Source organism: Pipra filicauda, unplaced genomic scaffold, assembly GCF_003945595.2.
Source record: "Pipra filicauda isolate LSUMZ 115617 unplaced genomic scaffold, ASM394559v2 scaffold70_size2993248_pilon, whole genome shotgun sequence".
Classification (NCBI taxonomy): Eukaryota; Metazoa; Chordata; class Aves; order Passeriformes; family Pipridae; genus Pipra; species Pipra filicauda.
Genome location: NW_024104876.1, coordinates 105,011 through 130,147, shown reverse-complemented (window position 1 = coordinate 130,147; position 25,137 = coordinate 105,011). Strand labels below are relative to the sequence as shown.

At 53.5% G+C, this 25,137-nt stretch overlaps 1 protein-coding gene across 1 annotated transcript in view; it reads right to left on the bottom strand.

Annotated features, from left to right (window-relative positions):
* Positions 1-25,137, bottom strand: part of ITGA11 (integrin subunit alpha 11) — a 48,492-nt gene that overhangs the window by 2,220 nt on the left and 21,135 nt on the right. The window contains exons 4-28 of the mRNA XM_027714714.2: positions 24,080-24,171; positions 22,646-22,760; positions 21,039-21,166; positions 20,277-20,425; positions 19,232-19,376; positions 18,364-18,529; positions 16,967-17,037; positions 16,356-16,500; positions 14,702-14,850; positions 14,360-14,500; positions 13,323-13,526; positions 12,567-12,697; positions 11,816-11,982; positions 9,709-9,851; positions 8,790-8,900; positions 8,505-8,590; positions 7,338-7,545; positions 5,433-5,531; positions 3,988-4,064; positions 3,142-3,231; positions 1,903-1,993; positions 1,693-1,806; positions 952-1,038; positions 628-738; positions 104-199 (exon numbers count right to left, since the gene is read on the bottom strand). Coding sequence (XP_027570515.1) covers positions 104-199; positions 628-738; positions 952-1,038; positions 1,693-1,806; positions 1,903-1,993; positions 3,142-3,231; positions 3,988-4,064; positions 5,433-5,531; positions 7,338-7,545; positions 8,505-8,590; positions 8,790-8,900; positions 9,709-9,851; positions 11,816-11,982; positions 12,567-12,697; positions 13,323-13,526; positions 14,360-14,500; positions 14,702-14,850; positions 16,356-16,500; positions 16,967-17,037; positions 18,364-18,529; positions 19,232-19,376; positions 20,277-20,425; positions 21,039-21,166; positions 22,646-22,760; positions 24,080-24,171 — 3,116 coding nt within the window. The remainder of the gene's footprint in view (positions 1-103; positions 200-627; positions 739-951; positions 1,039-1,692; positions 1,807-1,902; positions 1,994-3,141; positions 3,232-3,987; positions 4,065-5,432; positions 5,532-7,337; positions 7,546-8,504; positions 8,591-8,789; positions 8,901-9,708; positions 9,852-11,815; positions 11,983-12,566; positions 12,698-13,322; positions 13,527-14,359; positions 14,501-14,701; positions 14,851-16,355; positions 16,501-16,966; positions 17,038-18,363; positions 18,530-19,231; positions 19,377-20,276; positions 20,426-21,038; positions 21,167-22,645; positions 22,761-24,079; positions 24,172-25,137) is intronic.

Below are 25,137 nucleotides of genomic sequence, written 5' to 3'. Positions count from 1 at the left end.
CAGTGCCTGGTGTGGGTCACTCCAGCCCTTCTGCCAAGCACTTTTCCCACTGGGATCAGAGCAGGATGCCGGAGTATCCCAAAGCTCTGGATCCAGGGCTCACCTGGCGACTGGGATCCTCCTCCCGGAAGATGAAGGGGCTCCCGAAGCGTCGCTGGAGAGCGGCGTTCGTGGTGAGCTTCAGTGACTTGAACTTCAGCTGCACAGAGAGGGGCTGGAGATGAGCATCACACCTGGCAGAGGACCCACCACCCCAGGGGGTGCCCCCCTCCCTGGCTTTGCTCCCTCCCCCCGTGGCTTTGCATCCCTCGGGAATGCTGCGTGCACCTCCGTGGGGGAGGAGGATGCAGGTCAAGCAAAGAGCGTGGCTGAATGACAGCAAAAAGGACTTCTTAAATGAATTAAATTTGCATGAATTAATTAACTAATTATGAGATTAAATTCCAGCTGTGTGGGATGCTGGATGCACACACCAGTGGAGTATTGTGGGCTTTGGAAACAAAAATCACCCCACACGTCTGGGCTTAATGGGAGGGAAGGAATCAGGACAGGAAAAAAACCCCGGCATTTTTGGGATGTGAGGGCTCCTCTGGGGGATTTCTCCTCAGAATCCACGTGTCCACTTACTGCTTTCAGAGACTTCATCCACAGATTGCCACGCAAGTGCAAGTTCATCTCCTCGTTGGGGGCTAATTTCACGTGGCAGTCGATGGAAACCACGTCGGAGTTGCTGTGGTTCTGCAGGGGGAGAGCTTTGTGGGGTGGGAGCAGCGCTGGGGAAGGGGGGGAAAACCCTCTGGGATCCATCCCTGGCACACTGAGGGGAGTGACAACCAGACCTTTGTGCCTGTCCTCCCCCGTGGCCGTGGGGCATCCCTGCTCCAGGGCTTTCCCTCAGTTTTGGGGGCAGCCCAGCCCCGGGATGCAGGATCAGCCCCATGGGGTGTGTACCAGGTGTGGGGTGCGGGTCAGGTCCTCCTCAGCCGGCGTCCTCCGGTAGTCAGTGGTGTTCCCCCAGATGTTGCAGGTCGTGTTCTCCTGGGGGAGAAGGCCAGGCATGGACACAGGGACCACAGGGACCACTCCCTGTGTCCTGCCCTGAGCTCCCATCCCGGGGGAACTGCGGGTCCCGTCACCCCCCGGGTTTGATGGCGCTGGGATTGCACTGGGATTGAGCCCTGGCATCCCACTGGAATTAATTCCAGGGGTTTGTGCCTGGCAGAGAGGCCTGTCCAGGATTCCAGCCACGTGTGCTGGGGTGTCACCGGTGGCACGGGGACTTTGCCAGAGCTGCAGCACCAAACACTCCCACTGAGGCCAAATCTGCCCATAAACACACTGTCCCTGTGCCAGGGGCTCCTTCCATGGGCTTGGGATGCCCTGGGATCTGCTCCCAGCCCTCCCAGCCCTTCCATGCTCGCTCAAGCCCAGAGTTCACCCCAGGCACAGCTTCCCAGACCCTCAGGAGTTCACTGCACGCTGGAGGGAGGTTTAGCTCAGAGAAATATTGGGACTAAACCCTTTGGCCACTGCCCTTTTCCATGTTTCCAGCCACGGGAATGCAAAAGGGAGGGGCCCGGGGAAGGAGCCAAGGCTGTCCAGGCAGGTGTTGCAAAAGAGACAGACCATGGCATTCCTCCACCCCATCCCCGTGCAGAAGGAACCCTGGACTGGGATGCAATCCCATCCTACCTGGTCCAGCAGGAAGTCAGTGAGGAGCAGGAGGCGGTTGCCCGCCCGGGTGGCCACGGGGACGGTGATCCTGATGGTCACCCCCTCCACGGGGAAGAAGCCCAGGTTCTGCAGCTGGGAGGGGAGAGGACAGGGATGTGACCCTGTGGCACATCCCACCTCCGGGATGGCACCTGGGGGTCCCTCAGCTGGTTGGAGCCCCCTCCTCACCTTGAAGGTGCAGTGGAAGGGGGGGCCGATGCTGTCGTATCTCTCCAGGGAGCTGTTGGACCTGATCTCGTAATAGTCCAGGCTCGACGTCCTGTCGTGACAGGGGATGACAAGTCGTGAGCTGGGCTTGGAATGAAGAACCCCAGCACCCCCAGCCCCTCCCCAGGCAGGGTCTGAGGTCCTCCTGGCTCAGTTTGGGATGGAAACCAGCGCCTGACTCCCCCTCGGGTAAAAAGAAAGGGGGATTTTAATGCTCCTGCAGGACTTTCCCTTCCTTTGTAGGATTTTCTCGCCTTTTTAATAAAACAGAGACATCCAAGGCCCTGGTTGGGGGTTTGAGTGTCATGTGTGAACCAGAGGAGGTAAATCAATCTCTGTTTTGCAGCTGGAGAGGAGGGGAAGGAGCCAGGAGCATCCAAAGGGTCCCGTGGGATCCCGTCCAGGAGCACCTGCGACAGGACACGTGCTCACCCATGTCATGACACGGGACACGTGGCCCCAAATCCCCACATTCTTTGCAGTTATTTCCCCCTTTTTTCACCTCAAGGTTCCCAAATTTGATAGCTTTTGGGGCTGTTCTTTCCCTCCAAGTTTCCCCTTGGAAAAGAACGATTCTGATATTTGTTAAGAGGAGAATCCCTTCGCTCCCCATAAATCCTGAGTATTAAAGTGGTTTTATTTTCAGTGTCTTAGGCCAAAAAAACCCCAAAAATATAAAATGACTGAAGGTCTCAAGAATCTCCTAAGGATTACAGCGAGCAGTGCCAGGGAATGTGCTTCTGGGGTCCATGATTTTTCCTATCATCAGGTTAATAAATTATTTGTGCCTTCACCCCTCACTCTCCCAGACTTTAGTTACTGGTGATTCCACACGCACATCCCTCAGCTGAGCTTCTCTCCCATGCCTTTAGTGGGATGGCAAAAGGCCCAGACACTGGAAACACCTGTTATGGACATTATTACCCACAATAAGTACTTTTATTCCCTTAGAAAATTGCCCTCGCACCTCTTTAATAACACTCGTGCCTCTAAATGTGGTGAGAGCCCAGCACCTCGGTGCTGGGGATTTTTATAAGGGATGGTCCTGATTTTATGGGCCCTTCAGCCCCTGTTTTTTTTTAAAGAGATTCCCCAAATTAAAGCTCTGTTTTAATGCAGCTCCCCCCACCTGGTTTTTCCCGAGGGACACCCTGAAACCTGAGACCTCCCAGGAGCTGCAGCCCCTTCCCAAACACACACCTGGTGAAGAGCAGGTCGGCCTCGTACTTCAGGTGGAAGTTGAGGTGGGCAAAGTTGTCCTCCTTGGTGCTCTCCTTCTCCTCACTGTCACTGCAACAGCAGCAGGGCCACAGGGGGTGAGGCAGGAGCCTGATGCCCTCTGATATTTTTTTTTTTGGGGGGGGGTCATAGGAAGGGGAAGGGCTGAACTCCTGCTTTTTGGTCAAAGTGTAAAGATAAGCACTTTTATTCTGTGATTTTTTATTCATCTACATAAAAGATTAGAGAGAGGTGTCACACCCAGCAGCCTCTGAGTGGTGCAGGTGAATCCCCCTCTGCTCTAATAACTGATGAAAATTAGAAAAAAAAAATATTAATCTGTAGTGCAATGTCACTTTCCTGTTGGAAATCTTTCCCTGTGCAGGAAAGGTGAGTAAGGAGAATTTTGAGCTATTTTTCCTGGGAAATATTTGCAGTGTGAGGGTGGATGAGAAAGCAGCACTGGCTGGAGATCCAGCAGAGACTGGCAGTGACTGCACAGCCTCACACACACGGGAAAATGATGGATATAAATACATAGATAAATAAAAATAGCCTGATTTGTGAGCACAGGGATGGAAATCAGGTTTCCTTGGGGGTATTCCCTCAGTAAAGCCTCCAGGTTGCTCCAGGATGCTCCATCCCTGGAGGTGTCCAAGGCCAGGTTGGACGGGGCTTGGAGCAACCTGGGCTAGTGGAAGCTGTCCTTGCCCAGGGCAGGGGGTGGCACTGGATGGGCTTTGAGGTCCCTTCCAACCCAAACCATTCCAGGATTCCGTGATCCCGTTGCCCCCACAGAGATGTTCAAGGGAGAAAGCCACCACTGACCTGCTGGCAATCATGTAGATCTCCATGTTCTCCAAGAAAACCGACTTGCTGAATTCAAAATCCAGGCGAAAAGCTACCTGTGGAGTGGAAACAGAGTGGAGAAAACATCAGGGGGGAAAAAATCCCCCCGGAGGGACGTGGGACTCCGGGTGAGAGCATCGCCGTGATCCCAACAGGAGACGGTGCCGGGTTTGAGCAGAGCCTTTCCAGGGAGAGAGGAGGACTTGCAGGATTTATTTCAGCCCCTCCTGCTGCATTTTTTTTCCCCCTGAGGCTGGAGAAGGGAGCAGCTCCCCTTTGGAAGAGGATCCCTCCCGGGGAGCGGCGGCGAGAGGCCGCTGCGCTCGCTCCATCTGCGGCCCAGGGGAGGCAGCTGAGAGAGCCAACAACAATAAAATGTGATAAATGTCACATCTGCAGCCTGTGGCAATGACCTCAAACTGTCTGGGACAGCACAGCTGACTATAATATTAAAGCTCCTGCTGCTCTGGGGCCAAATTTCCATTTCCAGCTTGTCTTTGTTTTGGCAGGACCTGCAGTACCTGGTGCCACGCAGATGCATTCCCAGTTCCCCCCCACCCCGAGGTCATGGGGAGCTGGGCTGGAGCTCCTTGGGCAGCCACAGGCATCTGAGAGGGCTTTTTTGGGAGCTCATTCATCATCATCAAACTTCTGACAAGGAAAAGCTTCAGGCAGATACAGGAGCTGGGGAGCTTTTTTGGGAGCTCATTCATCATCATCAAACTTCTGACAAGGAAAAGCTTCAGGCAGATACAGGAGCTGGGGAGATTTTATCTCCACATCACACTCGTGTTGGCCACTCTTCCCACAAGGGTGCAGGGTGGGATTTCACATGGATCCCCAGTGGCTGCATCTCCTCACTTTTCCTTCCCACCTCATTGCTGCATTTAATGTTTGCAGAGGGCTTTATGTGATATAAAAACGATGCTCACGGGACCTGAGCTCCTCCTGGGTGCTGGGAACCACTGGGAGCTGTGGTTCAGAGGATGCCACCAGGCCAAGGGGGCTTGGGCAGGCTCAGAGCAGGGTCCAGAGGCACCTCAGAGCAAGGAAAACCAAACAGGTAGGGAAGGGTGACAGCTTCCTCCTCATGCCCATGGAGCACCAGGGAAGTCACCATCAGTGCTTTGAAGCCAACATTAAATTGCTGCAAAAGCCTGGAGTCCAATTCTGTGACCTGGAGGAGCTGAGTTTGATTCTGGGGCTCTCTCAGCATCAAGGCAGCACCCCAACCATCCCTAACACACCTTCCAAACTCCAGCAAAGGGCAGAGGAAGAGAAGAAACCAAATATTTGTCTTTTAAAGCCACGTTCAAAGCTGCCCAGCCTGCGGATGGAGGGGAGTGACCCCGTGGGCACGGTGGGGGCAGAGGGCTCCTGTGCCATGAGGGAAGCCTCAGGTGGGCAGGGGGGGACATCCTTACCTTGGCCTTGGCTCTGAAGAAGGGGTAGCTGACGTTGCACACCCTCTTGTTGGGGTGCCTGTCGTCGGTCGTGCAGTCGATGTTGACGTCGGTGTCGTCCTAAAATGGGACACAAAATGTCCATGACCTTGGAATGAGCCCCATGGCCCAGCTCCTCATGAGAGCAGGAAACACATCCATGGGGCTCAAAGTGGGCTTTAACTTTGGGAAAAACAACCAGGCAGCAAAACAACAAAATGGCAAAGTAATGAATGAAAGAATAGTAAAATGAACCAAAAAACCAACCACCCCACCCACCCCGCTCGCTGCAGGCTGGGAATCCTTCCCATGCATTTTTTGATATTTCTGGAGAGGGGCATTTCTAGCAAACAGCTTCCAGCTTTCTGATCTAAATCCTCTTTATGAATTTAACTCCAGCAGCGAATGAATGAGCCCGATTGTTCTTGGCACTCTAATCGGGAAGGAGAAGATTTTCCTGGGATGCGGAGTCACCAGGAAGCACCAAGGGATAACAGGAGTTAGTTTTCTGCATGGCCACCAGCTAAACCGTGGTATTTAATTTCCTCATCTCAACAATTACATTCCTGCTGCTGGAACACCTTCCGTGTCTCCAGGGCACTGCAAAGCACAATCCCAGGTGGAATGGGAAGGGATGGGATGGGACAGCAACCCTGCTCTGTCTCCTCTGCAGCCCTACAAGAGGTTGTAGCCTGGTTGTGAGCAGGAGTCCACCCTCACCATGAGACAAGGAGCTATTCCAGCTTTTATCCCTGGGTTAGACCCCTCAAGGGTCTCACTTTGAGCTGTTGCCCAAGAGCCGAAACATCCCGGCCTTGGCAGCCACCAGCAGCAGCCCGGAGCTTCCTCCCACTCCCCTGCTGAGATTAGGGACTTTTTAGGGCCACAGCTACTTTTTATTTACCTGACACATCCACCCATCCCCAGGCTTTGGCAATTTGCTGATGTCTGAGGAGCAGCAGCCAGGACCCCTTGAGCAGTGGTGCTTCCATAACCAGCTGCAAATAATTCCTACAACCACTCCTGCACGGGGCTTTCTGTCACCCACCACTGGCAGGGTCCCCCCCCTCACCCAGGCTTTGGCAATTTGCTGATGTCTGAGGAGCAGCAGCCAGGACCCCTTGAGCAGTGGTGCTTCCATAACCAGCTGCAAATAATTCCTACAACCACTCCTGCACGGGGCTTTCTGTCACCCACCACTGGCAGGGTCCCCCCCCTCACTTTATGTGGAGCAAATCCCTCAAAAAATGCGTTTTTCTTATTTTGTGGGCAGCGTGCCCCACAATTTTCCCTTGGCAAGGCCTGGAGGAAAACAGAGGCAGGAGATGGGATCTGTGGTGGGGATGAAGTCATTGGGGGGGGGGGATGAGGGAGGGCTCAGCAGCATCAGCACATTTCCCAAACCTCGCTGGGAAAAGGGAGGAGTCACGTGGAGATCAAGAGAGTGGTGGGGGTGACATTGTGGGGAGGGTGGGAGTGGATGGGGCATGAGGGGCTCGTCCAGGGGGCAGCTGTAGAGAGGTGGCATCACACTGAGCTGTGACCACACTCCCATTATCAGCCCTTACTTCCAGGAGTTACATCTCAGCTGTAAAAATCCAGCCCTGACAGGAACTTGGCCACGGGCAGGGAGTATTTTTAAACTCCCGGAGTAGAAAAATAAAGAGGGGAAATAATTTCATCTGCCTTTGACCTTCTTTCAGGCTCTTAAAACCCTCCGTATTTCCAAAATAAAGAGCTGCAAGGGCCGTAAGTGCTTAGAAACCAAGCCCATAAACACGCCTGATTTATGAGGGATGGAGACACTTTTGGGCTCTGCTTTGGGATGCAGCTTCCTCCTCCGGCCGGGATTAGGAGCGCCCCTGGAAAGGCCTGGGGGAGCCTCACCTTGGGGATGAGGTTGGCCAGCTGCAGGTTCCTGGAGAAGGAGATGTTGAGGACGGTGCTGTAGGCGTTCTCCCCGCGGTTCTCCAGCGTCGCCTCCACGGCCACCCTCCTCCTGCCGCTCTCCAGGACGGACACGGACGTGTCGAAGGAGAGGCTGAAGGCCGAGCATTCCGGGGGGCCCCTCCGGAGCACCCGCCGGCAGAACTCCCTGAAACAGAGGGCATTCCCCGGGTTTTTATGCCCACAGTGCGCGGAAATCCTGCTCTCCCTCTGTCCCGGTGTGTTGCTAAGGAAAGAGGGATCAAATCCTTCCCGTTGTCCATCCTTTCGCTTGGGATTTTTGGCTGATGGGGAGGAGCTCCCTCAGACATCTCCAGGAGGGCTCAGGACAGACGGGATGCAAGGAAGGAATAGATCCCATGCCGTCAGCAAAGGGCTAGACCAGGTGGCTCCAAGCCCCATCCAGCCTTGGACACTTCCAGGGATCCAGGGGCAGCCACAGCTTCTCTGGCAAAACTGTGCCAGGGCTCCCCACCCTCCTAGCCAGGAATTCCTTCCCAATATCCCATCTAACCAACTCCCCTTGTCCTGTCCTTCCAGGCCTTTGTTAATAGTCCCTCTCCAGCTCTCCTGGAGCCCCTTTAGGCCCTGCAAGGGGCTCTCAGGTCTCCCTGGAGCCTTCTCTTTCCAGGTGAGCATTCCCAGCTCTCCCAGCCTGGCTCCAGAGCAGAGGGGCTCCAGCCCCCCGAGCATCTCTGTGGCCTCCTCTGGACTCACCAAATAACCTTTTAAAGCTCTTTAGCCAACGAGCTGTGGTGTGTAATTATTTCCTGTGCGTGAGTCAAGCCTGTAATTGCCAGGTGGGTAATGCCAGCCTTGCATTTATTCCCCCCCCCCTGTTATTTACTGATTTGTCTCCCTGGGACTCATCACCATGGCACCAAATATTAGTTGTTTTGCGGATTCCCTGGAAAAACACTGATTCATTCCAGACAGGGAGCAGACAGAGGCTCAGAGAGCAGCTCGTGGAGGGGCTGGATGAACCTCGTGGTGGTGCTGGGTGAAGCTGCGATGTCAGAATTTAGGGGACGTGGGTTGGGGGTGGATTTTGGAGCCTCCCCCCAGTTTGTGACACTAGTTGGAGGATGCTCTGGGTGATCTACTCACATGGCACTGGGGACATCACTCCTGGCGTCCAGGACCAGGTCAGGGACACAGTGCTCGTCCTCATTGCACCCATTCCAGAAAGGCACCTGAGGGACACAAGGGGAGCAGCTCAGAGACCATCTGTGCCCCAGGTTGGGGACATGGGGGGGACCTCAGGCTGCAGCAGTGCCCAAACCCTCCTGTCACAGGACAGGTCAAGGTAAACAGCAAACATTACACCCAGAGACCAACCTACTGAGCAGGTGCCTGATAAAAAGCCCCCTGGGAGGTGGGTGCTGCACCTACCGAGACCCTGAGGGAGGTGGGCCACCCATCATCCAGCATGGGGCCGTGCTCCGGGTGCTCCAGCTCGTAGTCGATGGAGAACGTCACCGGCTTCACGTAGTCCGCTGTGTCCTGGGGGTGGGAAGGGCCAGTGAGGAGGACAGGGCTGCTCCTGGCGAGGGGCAGCCTCCTCAAGGGGGGACAGATCTGTCCTGCAGCCCCACCGGGGCTCATCTGGCCGGTAAGGAAGCTCCAGGAGCTCCCCAGGGGTGCAGAGACGCTCTGGGGTGAGACACTTCTGGGGCTAAATCACAGGCTCCATCTCGAGCCCCAGCCTCAAACTTCCCAGAAGTTCACTGCAGTTCAGGCCAGGCCTTGGGGCCAGGCCAGTCTGGCAGCTCAGTCCTGCCTGGCCTCCACAATATTCTCATCATTCCCTGGGAATGTTTGATTCTGGCCAGGTTTGTGCATCACCTCTCCCCGCGAGCGAGGCAGAGGGATCCACCAGCTCTGCACCCAGGGGTGGGACCCTGATGGTTAGAGGGTGCAGAGGGTGAGCCCGGCAGGGACTGGCGCTTGGTTCCCGATGGAAACAATGAGTGTTTTGGAGCGGGAGGAGCAGCCTGCCCCGGGGATCGGGAGTGCACGCCCTCCCCGAGGGCACGGCCGGCGGCTCGTGGATCAGAGCACACACAGGCTGGGCCTGAATGAAGTCAGTGCCTGGGGACCCAGCAGCTGCCACGTGCTGGCAGCTCCATCCCTGACCACATCAAACCCAGCGGGAAGCGACCCAGGCTGCGGGATGACGCTCATTCCCAGCCCCGGGAAGCCTTTGAGGCTCCGACAACAACATCCCGGCGCATCCCCACGGAGGAGAGGAGAGCGCCTTCACCGGGGCCGGCCGGGGAGGAGACCCCGCATTGAGCTCCCCCAGACTCACCAGGACGTGGAAGGGGAGCCTCTGGCAGTGCTCCTGGCCGGCCGGCAGCAGCAGCCCCCTCTGTGCCGGCCGCTCGCCGCCCTCGTCCAGGTGAGCCCTCGGCGTGTAGCGGCGCTCGTCCAGCGTGGCGTTGAACCGCAGCCCTGCGGGACAGCGGGGTCAGGGCTCTGCCGGGCTCACGCACGGACACACCACCCCAAAGGCTTGGCTCCTGCGCCCTGGGAGCAGCCCGGCAGGGAGCACGCTGAGGGAAACCTGGGAAGATCAGGGTGTGGCCAGCGCTGCCTGTTTTTGACGGACATTCCCGTTGGGCAGAGCAGCTGCTCTCCAGGAGGAGCTTTACAAAGGCATTGTTGCATTTGCTGCCAGACACTGCTCTGAATCTGGGCAGGATGTAAAATGATGTGCTCTCCTATGTTCACACGGAGGCCTGGAGCTGTTCTGGAGGTACCCTACCCTCACATGCTCCTGGCCTGCATGCTTTATGGAGATGGTTTGCTTCCTGCACTGCTGTTGGAAAGAGGTTGAAGATTCCCAGCCCAGTTCCAAGCAGGGTGGGATTTCATAGAACCACAGAATCCCAGAATGGTTTGCGCTGAAAGCACGTCAAAACCCATCTCGTTCCACCCCCAGGGACACCTTCCACTAGCCCAGGTTGCTCCAAGCCCTGTCCAACCTGGCCTTGGGATCCAGGGGCAGCCACAGCTTCTCTGGGCAACCTGTGCCAGGGCCTCCCCACCCTCACAGCCAGGAATTCCTTCCCAATATCCCATCCATCCCTGCCCTCTGGCAGTGGGAAGCCATTCCCTGTGTCCTGTCCCTCCATCCCTTGTCCCCAGTCCCTCTCCAGCTCTCCTGGAGCCCCTTTAGGCCCTGCAAGGGGCTCTCAGGTCTCCCTGGATCCTTCTCTTCTCCAGGTGAACATTCCCAGCTGTCCCAGCCTGGCTCCAGAGCAGAGGGGCTCTCCCTACATCAGTGTGATGTAAAACATGGATAAGGAAGGAGGCACCATCAGCCCTGTCCATGGGGTGGCTTTTCTGGGTGGAAACAAGCGTAAAATCATATAAATAAAGACAACCCCACTCAGCTTTTTATCCTGCAGGAGGAAAGCACGGGATTGGGCAGCACAAAACAAAACTCCTGCTCGGGGGGGATGGGAGCTTTTCCTTTGGCTCTGCTCAGTTCCTGGTTTTCCTCTGACAGGGGATGAGCCACTCTCGCTTCCCCCGCGCCACTGAGTCACCGGGAAGCATCCGGGGGGAGACTCGGGGTCACGGCAGCGTGTGGGGGTTTGGTAGCAACAGCTTCCCAGAGATTCCCTGGGATATGAGGGAAAGCACGCACATGAGGTCGGCAGCTGTGTCCTGCTGCTGCAGGGGGAGGAGGGATGAGCTCTGTGGGATGAGGGCCAGGCACGGCCCCTCCTGCCCTGCCTGTGGTGACACCCCTGTCACACGTCCCACGGCACAGCAAAGCTCAGGGGAATAGGGGAGAGAAGGGGTTAAACACAGGGAAGGTTCATCCTTGGGGTGTTCCTTGGCAGAGCCACCATCCCTGCTACCTCAGCCTGGATAGGGACAAATGAGGGAGTGAACAGGGATGTGGCAGGTGGTGTCCAAATGCTCTTTGGGGACCCTCAGACGAGCTCAGTTGGTCAGAGTGTGGTGGTAACAATGCCAAGGTGAGGGGTTTGATCCCACTCAATTAAGCATTGGACTCAGTGATCCTTGTGGGTCCCTTCCAACTCGGAATATTCTGTGGAGCTTGTGTGGAATTTGTGTGGAGCTTGTGTGGAACGTGCTCTCCTCCACACATGCCAGTGCCTTGAACCACAGGCTCACGGGATCAGCTGGGTTGGAAAAAGACCTCTGAGATCATCGAGTCCAACCTCTGGCCCAGCCCCTCCCTGTCACCCAGCCCCTGGCACTGATGCCACCTCCAGTCTGTCCTTAAACACCTCCAGGGATGGCGACTCCACCCCCTCCCTGGGCAGCCCATTCCAGTGCCCAAAAGGGTTTCCCTTGGCAGACTCTGGGTGCTGCCTTGGGGCTGGGGACCCAACCAAGGCCCAGGCTGGGACTGTGCCCCGGGACAGCCGTGCCCTTACCCACGGTGGCCGTCTGGAAGCGGGCCGAGAGGAAGACGGCGGTGAAGCAGAGCAAGGCCGACATGCAGGTCGCGTCCTTCCCGTTCCTCTTGCAGTCCTTGGTGAAGATGTTGATCTTGGGGGGCTCGAAGCGGATGCTGGCGTTGATCTGGACCACGCTCCGGGACCTGTGGGACCGGAACGGGTAGAGGGATGAGCTGTGGCACATCACCCTCACCCTACGAGTCTCCCACACCTCCAGATCTGCACTTTTCACACCTTTTCATTCTTTTGCCCAACATCAAGAAGGTGCTGAGGAAGAGCAAAGGCCCCTTGTGTGAACAAAGCACCCCAGGGTGGCCCACCTCAGCTGGGCACAGCCACCCTCTGTCTCAACAGCTTCAGGGGACTTTCCAAACACTAATCAATGTTTGAAAATATTCAATTGTTATTCTAAAATAAGGCCAGAGGGAGCCTGGGCAAATCACAGATCAATTGGCTGGTTTGAAGCTCCTGGAGAATGATGAACTCCTGGAGATGACAAAATTCAGTGCAAAAAAAAAAAACCCAACAACCCTCTGGCATCTTTCTAGGGCCCGACAGGATTGAAACCTCAGAGCGAAAATTGAAACCCCACAGACCCTCCCACCAGACAGGGGGTTGTTATTGTGGAAAGGGGGGTCAGATTGTAGGGAAATCAGTTTTGCCCGGAAAAATACGAGAAGGTTGAGGTGGGATTTGGGCAGAGGGTGCCCAGGGGGGCCCAGCTCACCAGAGCAGCACCGCGTTCCCCAGTGAGCCCACGGCCAGGTCCACGAGCCCGTCCTCGTTCAGGTCCAGCTGCCCGTGGATGCTGCACCCAAAATACATCAGGCCTGGAGCCAGGTCAGCAGCTGCAATCCTCTGAAAAGGAATGGGCACAGTCCAGGCTGGAACATCCCCTCCTGCCAAGAGTTTGCCGTGCCAGCCTCCACCACGCTGCTGAAGGATCCAAGGGATTGCACCAACCGTAAATTTCCAGGGATTGGGAGAATTTCTCTTTGGAGACACCATCCAGAGATTTCTGCTGAATTCACTCTGTGTGATTACTGTCTCTCACAAGTGTGAGAAACGAGTACATAGCAATAAATTCTTTATTTATGTATTTATTTATCATTAATAAATAAATCTATAGCAATCCCTTGCACCGAGTGCTGAGCGTCACCTCTAATTTCAAGCATGTTTTCCATACTTTATAGAATCATGGGATAATCCAGGTTGGAAAAGCCCTTTAAGGCTGCTGAGTCCAACCATTCCCTCAACACTGCCAAGGCCACCACTAAACCATGTCCCCAAGTGCCACACCCACAGGGATGGTGACTACACCACTGCCCTGGGAAGCCTCTTCCAGGCCTTGAATTCCAATGCTTTGTCTTGGATGCCTCAGAAGAGGAAATATCTGGCCATAACAACAATTCAATACTGCTCATGCTCCATCAGTCCTTAAAATGGGCATAAATGACAAAGAGGACCAGGACAAGGGAAGCACCTGCTTGTACTTCTTCAGCACGGTCTCTTGGAAGCCCAGGAAGATGTAAATGGCTCCCTGGTGCTCGTCCTCCAAGGGTGCCCCCACCACCAGGTCGTTGTAGCTGTCCTGGTTGAGGTCGGGCACGGCGGCGATGCAGGAGCCGAAGCGCGAGTTCTGGTAACTCTGCAGGTCCACCAGGGCTCCACTGGGAACAAAGCGGCTCTGCCGGGCCAGCCAGAGAGAAAAGGGAGCAAAACAACCCCAAAACCATCAGCAGCAGCCTGGCAAGAGGAGGAGTCCCTCAAAGCAAGCAAACGAGATGCGTGAATCAATACGGGAGTGATGTTAATCCACGTGGGAGCGATTTCGCCGAGGAAGGAGGTGGGAGCACTGCTGGGGCTGTGGGAATGTCTGTGGGACACCTCCGTGGGGAGGGGTGAGCCCCTGAACCCCACACCAGCCCCATGTCTGCTTTGCCTCCTTTTTATAACATCCTACATAAATAATTGCATCAAATGTGTGGTTTAGGTACGGGGACCCCACTGCTCGGGGTGGGCTCTGCACCCTTGGGTGTAGAACATGACCTGCTCGCTGCCCAGGTGCCCCCAGAGCCTCATGGATTTGGCTCAGAAACTGGATTTTGAGTCAGATTTGAGGGTGGCAGGAAAGCTGGTCCTGCCCCAGTGCACCAGGAAAGGGGACAGGGGTGGCACATGTCCCATCCCCATGGCAGAGAGAGCAACCTTGCTGCTCCCCAGAGCCCCTCACCAGGCCCAGCCTCTGGGTGCCCTTGGAGGGAACAGGTTTGTGGGGGGTAAAGTGGATGGAGATGTTTCTCCCGAGACACACCATGTTGCAAAGCCCCTGTTTTGAGCCCTGTGGGGGCTGGGAGCAGCAGGACCTCACTTTGCACCTCGGGCACCACCAGCGGGGATGTTGTTTGATGGGAGCCGGCGGGTGCACAAGAGGGGGTGGCACAAGGGGACACAGCTGCCACCACAGTGCCCAAAAGGCTAATCTCCTATTCCAAATCACCCCCTGGTGCTGCCACGTACCTCCTGCAGGGTGTAGACGTAGACCTTGCCCCTCTCCCTGCCCTCGCTGAAGAACATGGGGGCTCCCACCAGCAGCACGTCGGTGACACCGTCGCCGTTGACGTCCAGGGAGTTGATCTCGCTGCCGTAGTAGGAACCGATCTGGAGGAGACAGGAGAGGGTGGGAGCGATGCCACCCTCCCTCATGGGGACATTCCAAGCCCTGCCACTGCTACAGCCCCATGGTTTGGAGCTGTGGGTGCAGCAACAGCCAGGATACCCTCGGGACAGTTCGCAAGAGGAAAGGGGAAGGCTGGTTCTTCCAGGGGGATAAATCAGTGCAGCATTCCTGGCTGGCATTACCTGCTCTCCTTTCAGGGCCTGGTGGATGGTGAGGTTCCTGTTGCTGTGCATGCTGAAGAGGATGACCTTCCCAGTGTGGTTGAACCTGGGAGCTCCCGCCACGTAAATCCGCTCGTGCTTGGTGGAAACGACGGAGGAGACGGTGTAACCTGGGAGGGGGGTGGGCACGGCGTGAGAACTCCCAGCTCCTGCTCCCAGGGTCTGCTTTCCATCAGCCCCCAGCTGGGGACACAGCTCTGGCCACTTCCCAGAGCAGGAAGCTTAGAAATGCAGATTTTTTCCAAGGATAAAGTCACCCGGATCAACCCCAGCGCCCCGACCCTGGGCTTTGAGTCTCCTGCTCAGGTGCTGCCACACCTTGGGCAGCACTGCTGTGCCAGGAGTTTTGGCACTGCCTGGCAAACCCCGTGTAAATCCTTCTTTCATCCAAGGTGAATCCAATTCCTGGACTTTAAAGTGTTTTATTCCAGGGGTCACACAAGTCAAACAAACCCCAGTGGGGTGCTGAGTGCCGGGAGTGCGGCTTCTGCTGCTCCAATCCTTCGAGTGCCGGGAACACCAGGCAGGAAGGGCTTTGCTGATGCAAAATCCTGGTTTTCAACCCCAGCTCCAGGTTTCTGAACCTTCACACTCAAGTTTTAAATGCTACTTAAACTGTTAGAAGTGAAACAGGTTTCCCAGAGAAGCTGTGGCTGCCCCTGGATCCCTGGAAGTGTCCAAGGCCAGGTTGGACGGGGCTTGGAGCAACCTGGGATAGTGGAAGGTGGCCCTGGTCATGGATCCTTCCAGGTCCCTTCCAACCCAAAGCATTCCAGGATTCTATGAAACTAAAAGTTTCACCAACCATGAAACTGGATGGGATCAGCTGGAATCACATCCAGTGGAATTTTCAGTATCTCCAGGGATTATTTGGGTTTACAACCCCCTTTTCCTGGTCACAGGCCTAACTTAGGGTCCCTGTTTCCCTAAATATTCCCATTTTTGGGGGATACTCCTAAGACAAGCATCAGCTCTGAAACCCCCAGGTCCTGATGCACCAGCATTTCCTTAATATTCCTGGATTTCTCACTCCAGACAGTGGGAAAGACAGAGCCCAGCTGAACTCCCACACGCTGCCATGGGCACCCCTTGAACACAACTGGGACCCCAGGGGGACACTCTGCTGTCACCCCACGGATGTCCCACGTGTCCAGAGGCAGCCTGTGATCCCAGGGAAGAGCCCTGATGACCCCCCAGCATCCCACCCTGCAGGGCAGCCACAGCTCTGGAGAGAGGCTTCGTTTTCCAAGGCGGGCGGATATTTTTGCTGCAGCCACACATGGAACGGATTAACCCAGCAGGTATTTCCTCCCTAGGCATGAAATTCCATCTCTGCTTTTAAACCATTCCAGGAAGTTCTGTGGATGACCCGGGCTGGCTGTGGCTCAGCTGTTCCCGAATTTAAATCCCTTTTGTGCTGCACACCAGGGTGGGAGCCGGGCTCTTCCCAGGTGAGGATGCTTCTGTGCTGCATCCCCGAGGGATCACACCCGTGGGATCCCAGGCACAGAGCCACACTGGCATTAGTCACCTCAGGAATATCCTCCTCTTCCCATTATTAAGCTCAGAATCCTGAATTCCCCCCTGGCAGCACGGCCTCATTCCCTTCTCTTACCCAAATACGCCCCGTGATTCTTCAGCTCCTCTGGGAACTCCTGGAGATAAGATTCCCTCAGGGGAATGACCTTCCCACTGCTGGTTTCCTTCAGGACAGCTCCATTCCAGTCGTAGGCTCCCACTGCCCCCAGCAGGATCCCGTCCTGTGGGAGAGCAGGGGGAGTTTGAGGGGATTTCTTGCCAGGTGGAGGCAGTTCCCCCCCTCCCTTCCCATCCAGACCAAGGAAACCATTCCTCAAAGCACACCTGGAGAGCTGGAGTTTTTTCCACCTGCTGGAATGACACTTCAGCCCTAGTTGTATATTTTCAGAGTGCTTTTCCTCCCTAGGAAAACCCCTGGACAGAATTCCCAGCTGGCTTTTCTCTGGGCCCTGCCAGAGCCTTTGGGGTGGGGGAGTTGAGCATCCCCCTGCAGTGACAAGTGCCTTCCTCCACATCCCAGCACGTCCTTCCCAAGCCTTTGTGGCATCAGGAGGAGCAGCTTATGCTCGTGGGAGTGACTGAACACCATAATTATTAATTTGCCCCAAATCCCCATCTCCCCCCTGCAGAGGGTGGTGACAAACAGCACAAGGCAGGAGGAACAAAACCCCACATTTACTCTCTTACTTCCACAACGTGGGATGAAAATCCAGTCTGGGACATTTCTAGGCCAAAGGAGATCTCATTCTTGTTGGTTCCTTCAAAAAACAAAAGGGAATTCGTGTTTAGTGGAGAGTTTTGTTTTCTGGGGGGGGGTCTTTGGTGGGTTGGGGTGGGGAGAGCACAAAGGAGCTCCATTGACACAAATTTCAATCACAGAACCATGGAATGGTTTGGGCTGGAAGGGACCTTGAAGCTGATCCAGTTCCACCCCCTGCCATGGGCAGGGACACCTTCCACTGGCCCAGGTTGCTCCAAGCCCCGTCCGACCTGGCCTTGGACACTTCCAGGGATCCAGGGGCAGCCACAGCTTCTCTGGGCAACCTGTGCCAGGGCCTCCCCACCCTCCCAGCCAGGAACTCCTTCCCAATATCCCATCCATCCCTGCCCTCTGGCAGTGGGAAGCCATTCCCTGTGTCCTGTCCCTCCATCCCTTGTCCCCAGTCCCTCTCCAGCTCTCCTGGAGCCCCTTTAGGCCCTGGAAGGGGCTCTCAGGTCTCCCTGGAGCCTTCTCTTCTCCAGGTGAACAATCCCAGGTCTCCAGAGCAGAGGGGCTTGGAGCAGCAGCTCCAGCAGCCCCACGTCCTTATGATCCTGTTTCTCCCTAGGTCACCCCAATCACCAAAACTCCTGCTGTTAACAGGAACTGGGAGCTCTGCTGTGGTGTCAGTTCTCCCCTTTCCCAGCTGCAGGATCACACAAAAATGTGGATTTCAGAGGTTTTTGCTTCATAATTGTAACTGGGAGAAGCTTCTCATCCAGGGAAGCTCTTCCACAGGGAAGCATCAAGGCTGGCTGGACTGGCAAACTGGTGATGAGTTTGTGAAACTGGTCAAACTGGTTTGACCCAAATTCCCCCAAACCCAAGATGTTTAATTTCCAGTGCAAGCACCCCATCTTTTGTTTCAATTGCTCATCCCAGGCTGCACTTTTCCTATGAAATTTGGATAAATTTAGTTTTGGAGACCGACAAACTTGTCACAAGGCAGACTGAGGTGCTGACATTTAGCACAGAAATATTTCCTGATCTTTAATTTCAGCCAATAAACCAGCAACCCCAACATTATTCCCATATTTCCAAGGTTTGCTATAAATGCCAAAGCCACCACAGCTGCTGTGCCCGGAATGAGGGGTGTCCTTTGGAGGAGAAGGGATCTGTGCTCCTGACACTCCAGGGATGCAAACCACTCAAAATAAAGACATTTCTTTCTATATGAAGCCATTCCAAGTGTGATTTTAGGTTCTGTATTGAACAGATATTGGGCAACCCCCAATGTGACTCTGCCAAATTTAGCAAACAGAAGATGAACAGCACATTTGCAGCCTGGGTTGGCTGGGAGGTGTCAGGGGGGAGCATCACCCACCTTCCAAGCTAAATATCCTTTCTCCCAGAGCATCCACAATGTCCTTGAGTGCTGCCTCATCCGTGACATTGAAGAAATGTTTGTCGTCGGGGTCGCTCGCTATGAATTTGATCTCGTTCAAAAAGGCCTCGGGGTTGATTCCTCTTCTGTTGTAATAACCCAAGACCTGGGTTGGGATAGAAATCCAGGACTCAGGGGTTTTCATGGATTCGTCAGTCCCAGGATGGTTTGGGCTGGAAGGGACCTTATATCTCATCTTGTTCCAAATTCTCCCATGGGCAGGGACACCCCAGGAAAAGGGGTCTGTAAGCCCTGATAATCCCTGGAGATACTGAAAATTCCACTGGATGTGATTCCAGCTGATCCCATCCAGTTTCATGGTTGGCCATACTTTGAGTTTCACAGAATCCTGGAATGGTTTGGGTTGGAAGGGACCTTCAAGCTCATCCTGTTCCACCCCCTGCCGTGGGCAGGGACACCTTCCACTAGCCCAGGTTGCTCCAAGTTCATCCAACCTGGCCTTGGACACTTCCAGGGATCCAGGGGCAGCCACAGCTGCAATTTTCACACGATGGATAGAACCATCCCAAAGCCCCTGAGGGGTGGCCATATGGAAGGATTCCCCATCCTTGACATCTGATACCCGTCCCATTGTGGGACCAAACCCTGGAGCTGCTGCAGTTCCTCCAGGCTGGACACCCCCTGTGCAATTGGGGGTCCTGCCTTTCCCTGACCTGCTCCAGCAGCTGAACCCAGAGCTGAGCATCCCATCCCACTGCAAAAGCAACAGGGATCCCTAGGGACACACTGGGAGGGGTCGTGTTGGGGTTTTTGGAGTCCCTCAGTGCCCGTTTGTGCCCCCACTCACCGCCACCGCGTATCTGGTGACATTGTCCCTCTCGCTGTCCTCGATCACCTTCTCCAGGTCTGGGCTGTCGTGGGACTCTCCATCTGTGATGACAATCATTACTCTCTTTGCCCCTTTCCGGCCACCTTTCTGAAACGCTTCCGAGCTGCAAGTGAAGAGATGCCCCGGGCTGCTCAGCCCTGCCAGGAGGGTCCTGGTGCCACCCCTGCCTGCTGGCACTGCCCCACTGCCCGCCTTGAACCCCCCTCGGGGTAGGGCAGGACCACCAGGAAATGTTTCAGGATGTTAAAAGAGGATTTTTGCACGTGTGGAGGTGGCTTCTCGCAGGAGAGGGGCCTTAATTCAGCAAAACTGGGCGAGAGGAAACACCCTCGAGTGGTGCCAGGGGAGGTTTAGGTTGGGTATTACGGAAAATTTCTTCACCCAAAGGGTGGCCAGACGCTGGCACAGCTGCCCAGGGCAGTGGTGGAGTCCCCATCCCTGCAGGGATTTAGCAGACAGGGGGATGTGGCACTTGGAGACGTGGGTGAGTGGTGGGAGTGGCAGCACTGGGTCAGTAGTTGATTTCTGATCTTAGACACCTTTTCCAACCACGATTCCATGATTCTGTGAAAATGCCCTCAATTTGCAACAGGAATGACTGGTTGGGACGTGGCAAAAAAAAGCAGGAGCAGGGACTTGTCCCTGACAAGGGAGGAGATGGAGCTGTGGGTCACGGCTGCAACAAGTTCTTGGCTACCCTACAGTGCCTGGGGTTGCATTTTGGGGGCTGAGAGCTCAGTTCTGGGTGCTTTCAGAAAGAGGATACAATTCCAGAGCCCGCCTCTGCTCCCTCCTTCTGCTCCAGCTCCAACTGGGGGCAGAGCAGTTTTATGGAGCATTGTTTTTAAAGCATTAATTGAGGACCAAACCCCTCTGCAAAAGTATTTTTAGCCTGGTGGTATCGCCCACTTTCTAAGCAGTGAGGAAAAGTGAAGGCAGGGGGAGGGAAGGCAAAGAAATGGTGATTTAAAGGTTGTGAAAGAAGAAGGTGAAAGGTTTTTACCGAGCAAACTCTATCCCATAGGCAGTCCTGGTCTCTGTGCCTCCCCTCTGCTCTATGTGACTGGCAGCTGCCACCACGTCTTTTACAGACCTGTAGTCATTTAAATGAAACTCATGGACAACATCTTCTCCATACTGAACAACTCCGACCTGGGGATTAAGGGAATATCACAAAGGATGCCAACAACCCCCCCCCCAACGAGCTTTGTCAACCACACCCAACCCCCACCATTAAAATTCCATTTTTCTGTCCCTACTCGCCCCAGATTTCCCTCTCTGGGACCACTAAAAAGGCTCAGTTTTATTTCTCTCACCCCTGCCCTGCTCTGAAGGTTGGGGGTGATGCCCCAGTGTGGACCCACAGCATCCCTGGTGGGACCAAACTGGGGTTATTTGTGCAAATTGTTGGGAATATCCCTGCCCAAATATCAGCCCAAACCCCTGCTCAAATTCCAGCCCAAATCCCTGCCCAAATCAGCCCACAATTACTAACAGGAAGAGGATGGAGAGCTCTTCACACATGGAACATGCTGCCTATATTTCCATAGGGTTTCATCCTCCTTGTGCCTGTCAGGATGTGAGGTGTGAGCTCTCATTTGGGGACATCAATGGGAGAATTATTTCCATGGAATGAGTTAAACCCCCCCAAGTTTTGTGCCAAATTAGGCCACATTTCCAGCAAAGGGACCTTGAGAAGCCCCATGAGCAGGGCTGGGGGACTCTGTGTGACACAGGGGGACACACAGGTTGTGCAGGGTCTTACTTGGATCTGGCCGGGACCGATGTAAAACTTTTTCAAGATGTTTATCAGGAAGTGCTGGACTTCAACCCAGGGGTAGATGCTGTTGGATCCATCCAGAACGATGATGATGTCCATGTAGGTCTGGCATCCTGTGGAAAATACAGGCTGTTATTGAGACACCTCAGTGGTGCTCGTGAAGGGGAGATTTACGGCTTCCCTCCCAGCCAGGTACTTCCTCTGATGATTTATTTGAAAATAAAGCTGATTTCAATCCTTCAGAAAGAGCTCTGGGCTCCAGCAAGGTGGAGAGAAGCCACAAGAATCCTCTCTGCTGAGAAAAAATGGGATCACTTCCTAAGAATAACACTCAGTGGCATCTTCTCTGATTCAGATTCGGGCTTTTATCCGGTCTGACATAATTCCACACTTCAAAGAGCAGCAGGATCCGGCCCCTGCTCTCCCCACAGCCCATGCCTTGCTCCTGAGTCACCGCTCAGCCCTGCCTGCTCTCCCAGCCAGCACCAGCCGGGCATTTCCTCCCTTCCCATTAAATCCTCAGCGAGGAGGCAGCCAAGAAACCCCAGTGAGGACCCCAGGGCTCGGCTCTGCAGCACGAGCCACGAAGGATTCAGGCAGCAGAGTGGTTTTCAGTGGGGAAAATTGCTCAGCATCGTCTCTGTTTTGCTTACATTTTATAACACCGCTTGGAAAAGGGGCAGAAAAGCAGATGAAGCTGAATTTCCCTGTGACAGACATTTACCAGCTGCTTTTTTCAGGGGCTTTCACAGGTTAGAGCATCGACAGATTTGAGTCACCCACCATGGGTCACTCCATCACTCGGCTGAGTGTCACCATCCCAATCCCAGTCTCACCCTGGAAACCAGGGAAAGGAGCTGACCCTCTGCATCCCACTTACTAAATGATAACACCCTCTAAACCTCCCTAAAATCCCAATTACCCTTTGTAGAAGGCCTAAAACACCTGCTGGCCATGAAGAGGGCAGTGACACTGAGAATTTGGTGGTGGGCTCTGCCTCTACTGCCTGCATCACCCCAAAGTCCCATTTTCCCAAGCCCCTCTCTATTCCACGGGAATTAATCCACACCAGAGGGGTGATGGAGATTGGGAATCAAATCCTGTGCCCAGCTGGGAAAAGGAGCTTCCAGGAGCCCTGACAGTGCAGGATGGGCTTCTGCAATTCCTCCCAGCCTCAGGAAAGCCAGGGAGCTTTTTCAAGACCTCAAAAATAAAATCACGTCTCCCAGTGTACAAATTCGGGCCAACCCCTTTCGCTCCCAGTCAATGAGAGCTTTGTTTTGTGCGGCCAAGTCCGAATTCTTTCCCTGTTTTGCCTTCTGATAAAATATTCTGGATGCTTTTATCCCTGGCTTTGGAAGAAGAAGGTATTTTTTGTCTTCCCTGGGTGTCAATCAGGAGGGAAATGTTTCCCAGATGTCCGTGAACGTGACCCCCTTGGAATCACTTCCCTGCAGCCACTTCCTCCGCTCTCCTGCCTTTCCCAATCCCTGACACGGTTTGTTTTCTGCCTGGGGGCGGAGGGATCAGGGATCTGGAGGCTCCCTCTGCCTCCAGAGCCGGGCTGGGAGCTGAGGGCACTGGGTTCTCACTCTGCAGAGCCGGAGCCACGGTCCTGGAGAACCTGAAGTTGGAGTTGACGCGGGAGCACATTCCCGTGGTGTAGTAGGAGCTCCCGCACTCGTGGGACCAGAGGGGGCTGCAGGCCTGGGGGGAAAATCGGGATGGGGTTAAAACTGGCACCTCTTCCTTGGTGGGTTGTCCTCTCCTGCAGCACCTTTTTCCCCGTAGAAGGTGATTTGTTTGGAACTCTTTGGCGCATGAAACAAGGAATCCTGGAATGGTTTGGGTTGGGAGGGACTTTAAAGCCCATCCAGTGCCACCCCCTGCCATGGGCAGGGACACCTTCCACCAGCCCAGGTTGCTCCAAGCCCTGCCCAACCTGGCCTTGGACACCCCCAGGGCTGGGGAATCCACAGTAAAAATATATATATATGTGTGTATGTGTATCTATCTATCTATCTATCTATATCTATCTATATATATACCTATATCTCGCTGTGTGTATATGTGTCCCTCTCTCTGTATGTATTTATATTATTATAAATATGTGTGTATGTATATTTATATTTTTATACATAATAGAATATATAAAATTAATCTATAATATATAAAATTATATGTAATATATAAATATATTAAAATGTAAACATAAAAATACAATATACGTTTAAATAAACATATATGGATATATAAAAATATATGAATTCTATAATCTGTTATGCATATGAATATATATTTATATATATATAATAGGATATATACAATTCATATATAATATAAAAATGTATTTTTAATATATAAATATATATAAATTGTATATTCTATTATGCATATAAATATATATTTCTGTTTATATATAATAGGATATAAACAATTCATATATAATAAATATATATAGACTATATAAATATACATAAATATATGAATTGTATAGTCTACTGTGCATATATATATATTTCTATTTCTATATAATAGGATATATGCAATTCATATATAATGTATATATTTATCTATAATAGAATACATATAATTAATATATAAAATGCTATATATATACACACACATATATAAAATAGAATCATCAAGTACTCTGAGTTGGAAGGGACCTACAAGAATCAGTGAAGACCAACTCCTTATATATATATAATATATATATATAAAATAAATATATAAATAAAAATATTATATATTTTATATATATAAAATAAATATATAAATGAAAATATTATCAATATCTATATTTTATATACAGAAACAAATATATAAATAAAAATATTATATAGATTTTATATATATAATAAATATATAAATGGAAATATTATATTTATATCTCTATATTTTATATATATATGTGTGTGTATATATATATATATATAAAATAGATATCTAAGCAGAGAGGAGCATCCTCCTGCCTTTCCACGCTGATCTGCACAGACCCCCCAGCAAAGCCCCGAGTGGCTCACCAGGAAGCTGCTGTCCCTGGGGTTGGTGGCCAGGCTGAGCCCCAGGCGCATGTTGTCCTTCCTCTCGGAGACGTTGGAGAGCGTCACCCGGCCTTGGGAGAGAGGAGCCGGTCAGGGATGGCCAGGGGCACTCATCCCATCCCCGTGGTGCCCCCTGGCACCCCTGGAACCAGAGGGAGCCGTGGGCAGAGCAGGGCTGTGCCCGCCCCGCTGCAGCCCCTGTGCTCTGGGGTTGGTTTGGAGCAGCTGGCACCAAAGAATTGGGGTTTTCCTCCTAGAAAAAGTCTTCCAGGGAATGAGGCTGAGTCAGAGGCACGATCTCTACAGAGTGCTTAGGAAGAAACCCCTCTGAGGGGCTCGGTCTCCTCCTAAATGCCAGGCCAGCAGGTATTTAGTGGCTGATCCATCTTTCACAGCCCAGAAACTGGGAATGGCCCCAAGGCAGCCCTGTGTTCTTCCAATACCACTGAGCTGTGACCCAAGTGCTGCCTCACCCAGCCATCCCTCTGCCCCAGGGCTCCAGGACAAGCAGATCCCCCCAGTCCAGGGCTGCCCCTTTGCTGCTTTGCCTGAAAAGTAAACTGGGAATCATGGAAACACAGAATGGTTTGGGTTGGAATCACCTTAAAACCCATCTCGTTCCACCCCCAGGGACACCTTCCAACATCCCAGGTGGCTCCAAGCCCCGTCCAACCTGGCTTTGGACACTTCCAGGGATCCAGGGGCAGCCACAGCTTCTCTGGGTAACCTGGGCCAGGGCCTGCCCACCCTCACAGCCAGGAATTCCTTCCCAATATCCCATCTCTCCCTGCCCTCTGGCAGTGGGAAGCCATTCCCCCTTGTCCTGTCCCTCCAGGCCCATGTCCAAAGGAAAAAAGAAGGAGGAAATCAGGCAATTAATGGTAAAACTGGGGGTTGGTTTCGTTGCTTGTGGCATTTGGAAGTCTTTCAGAATCATAAAACTGTTCAGGTTGGAAAAGACCTTCAAGTCCAACCCTCCCCCAGCACTGCCCAGGCCACCACGGAACCTTGTCCCCAAGGGCCACATCCAGGTGTCT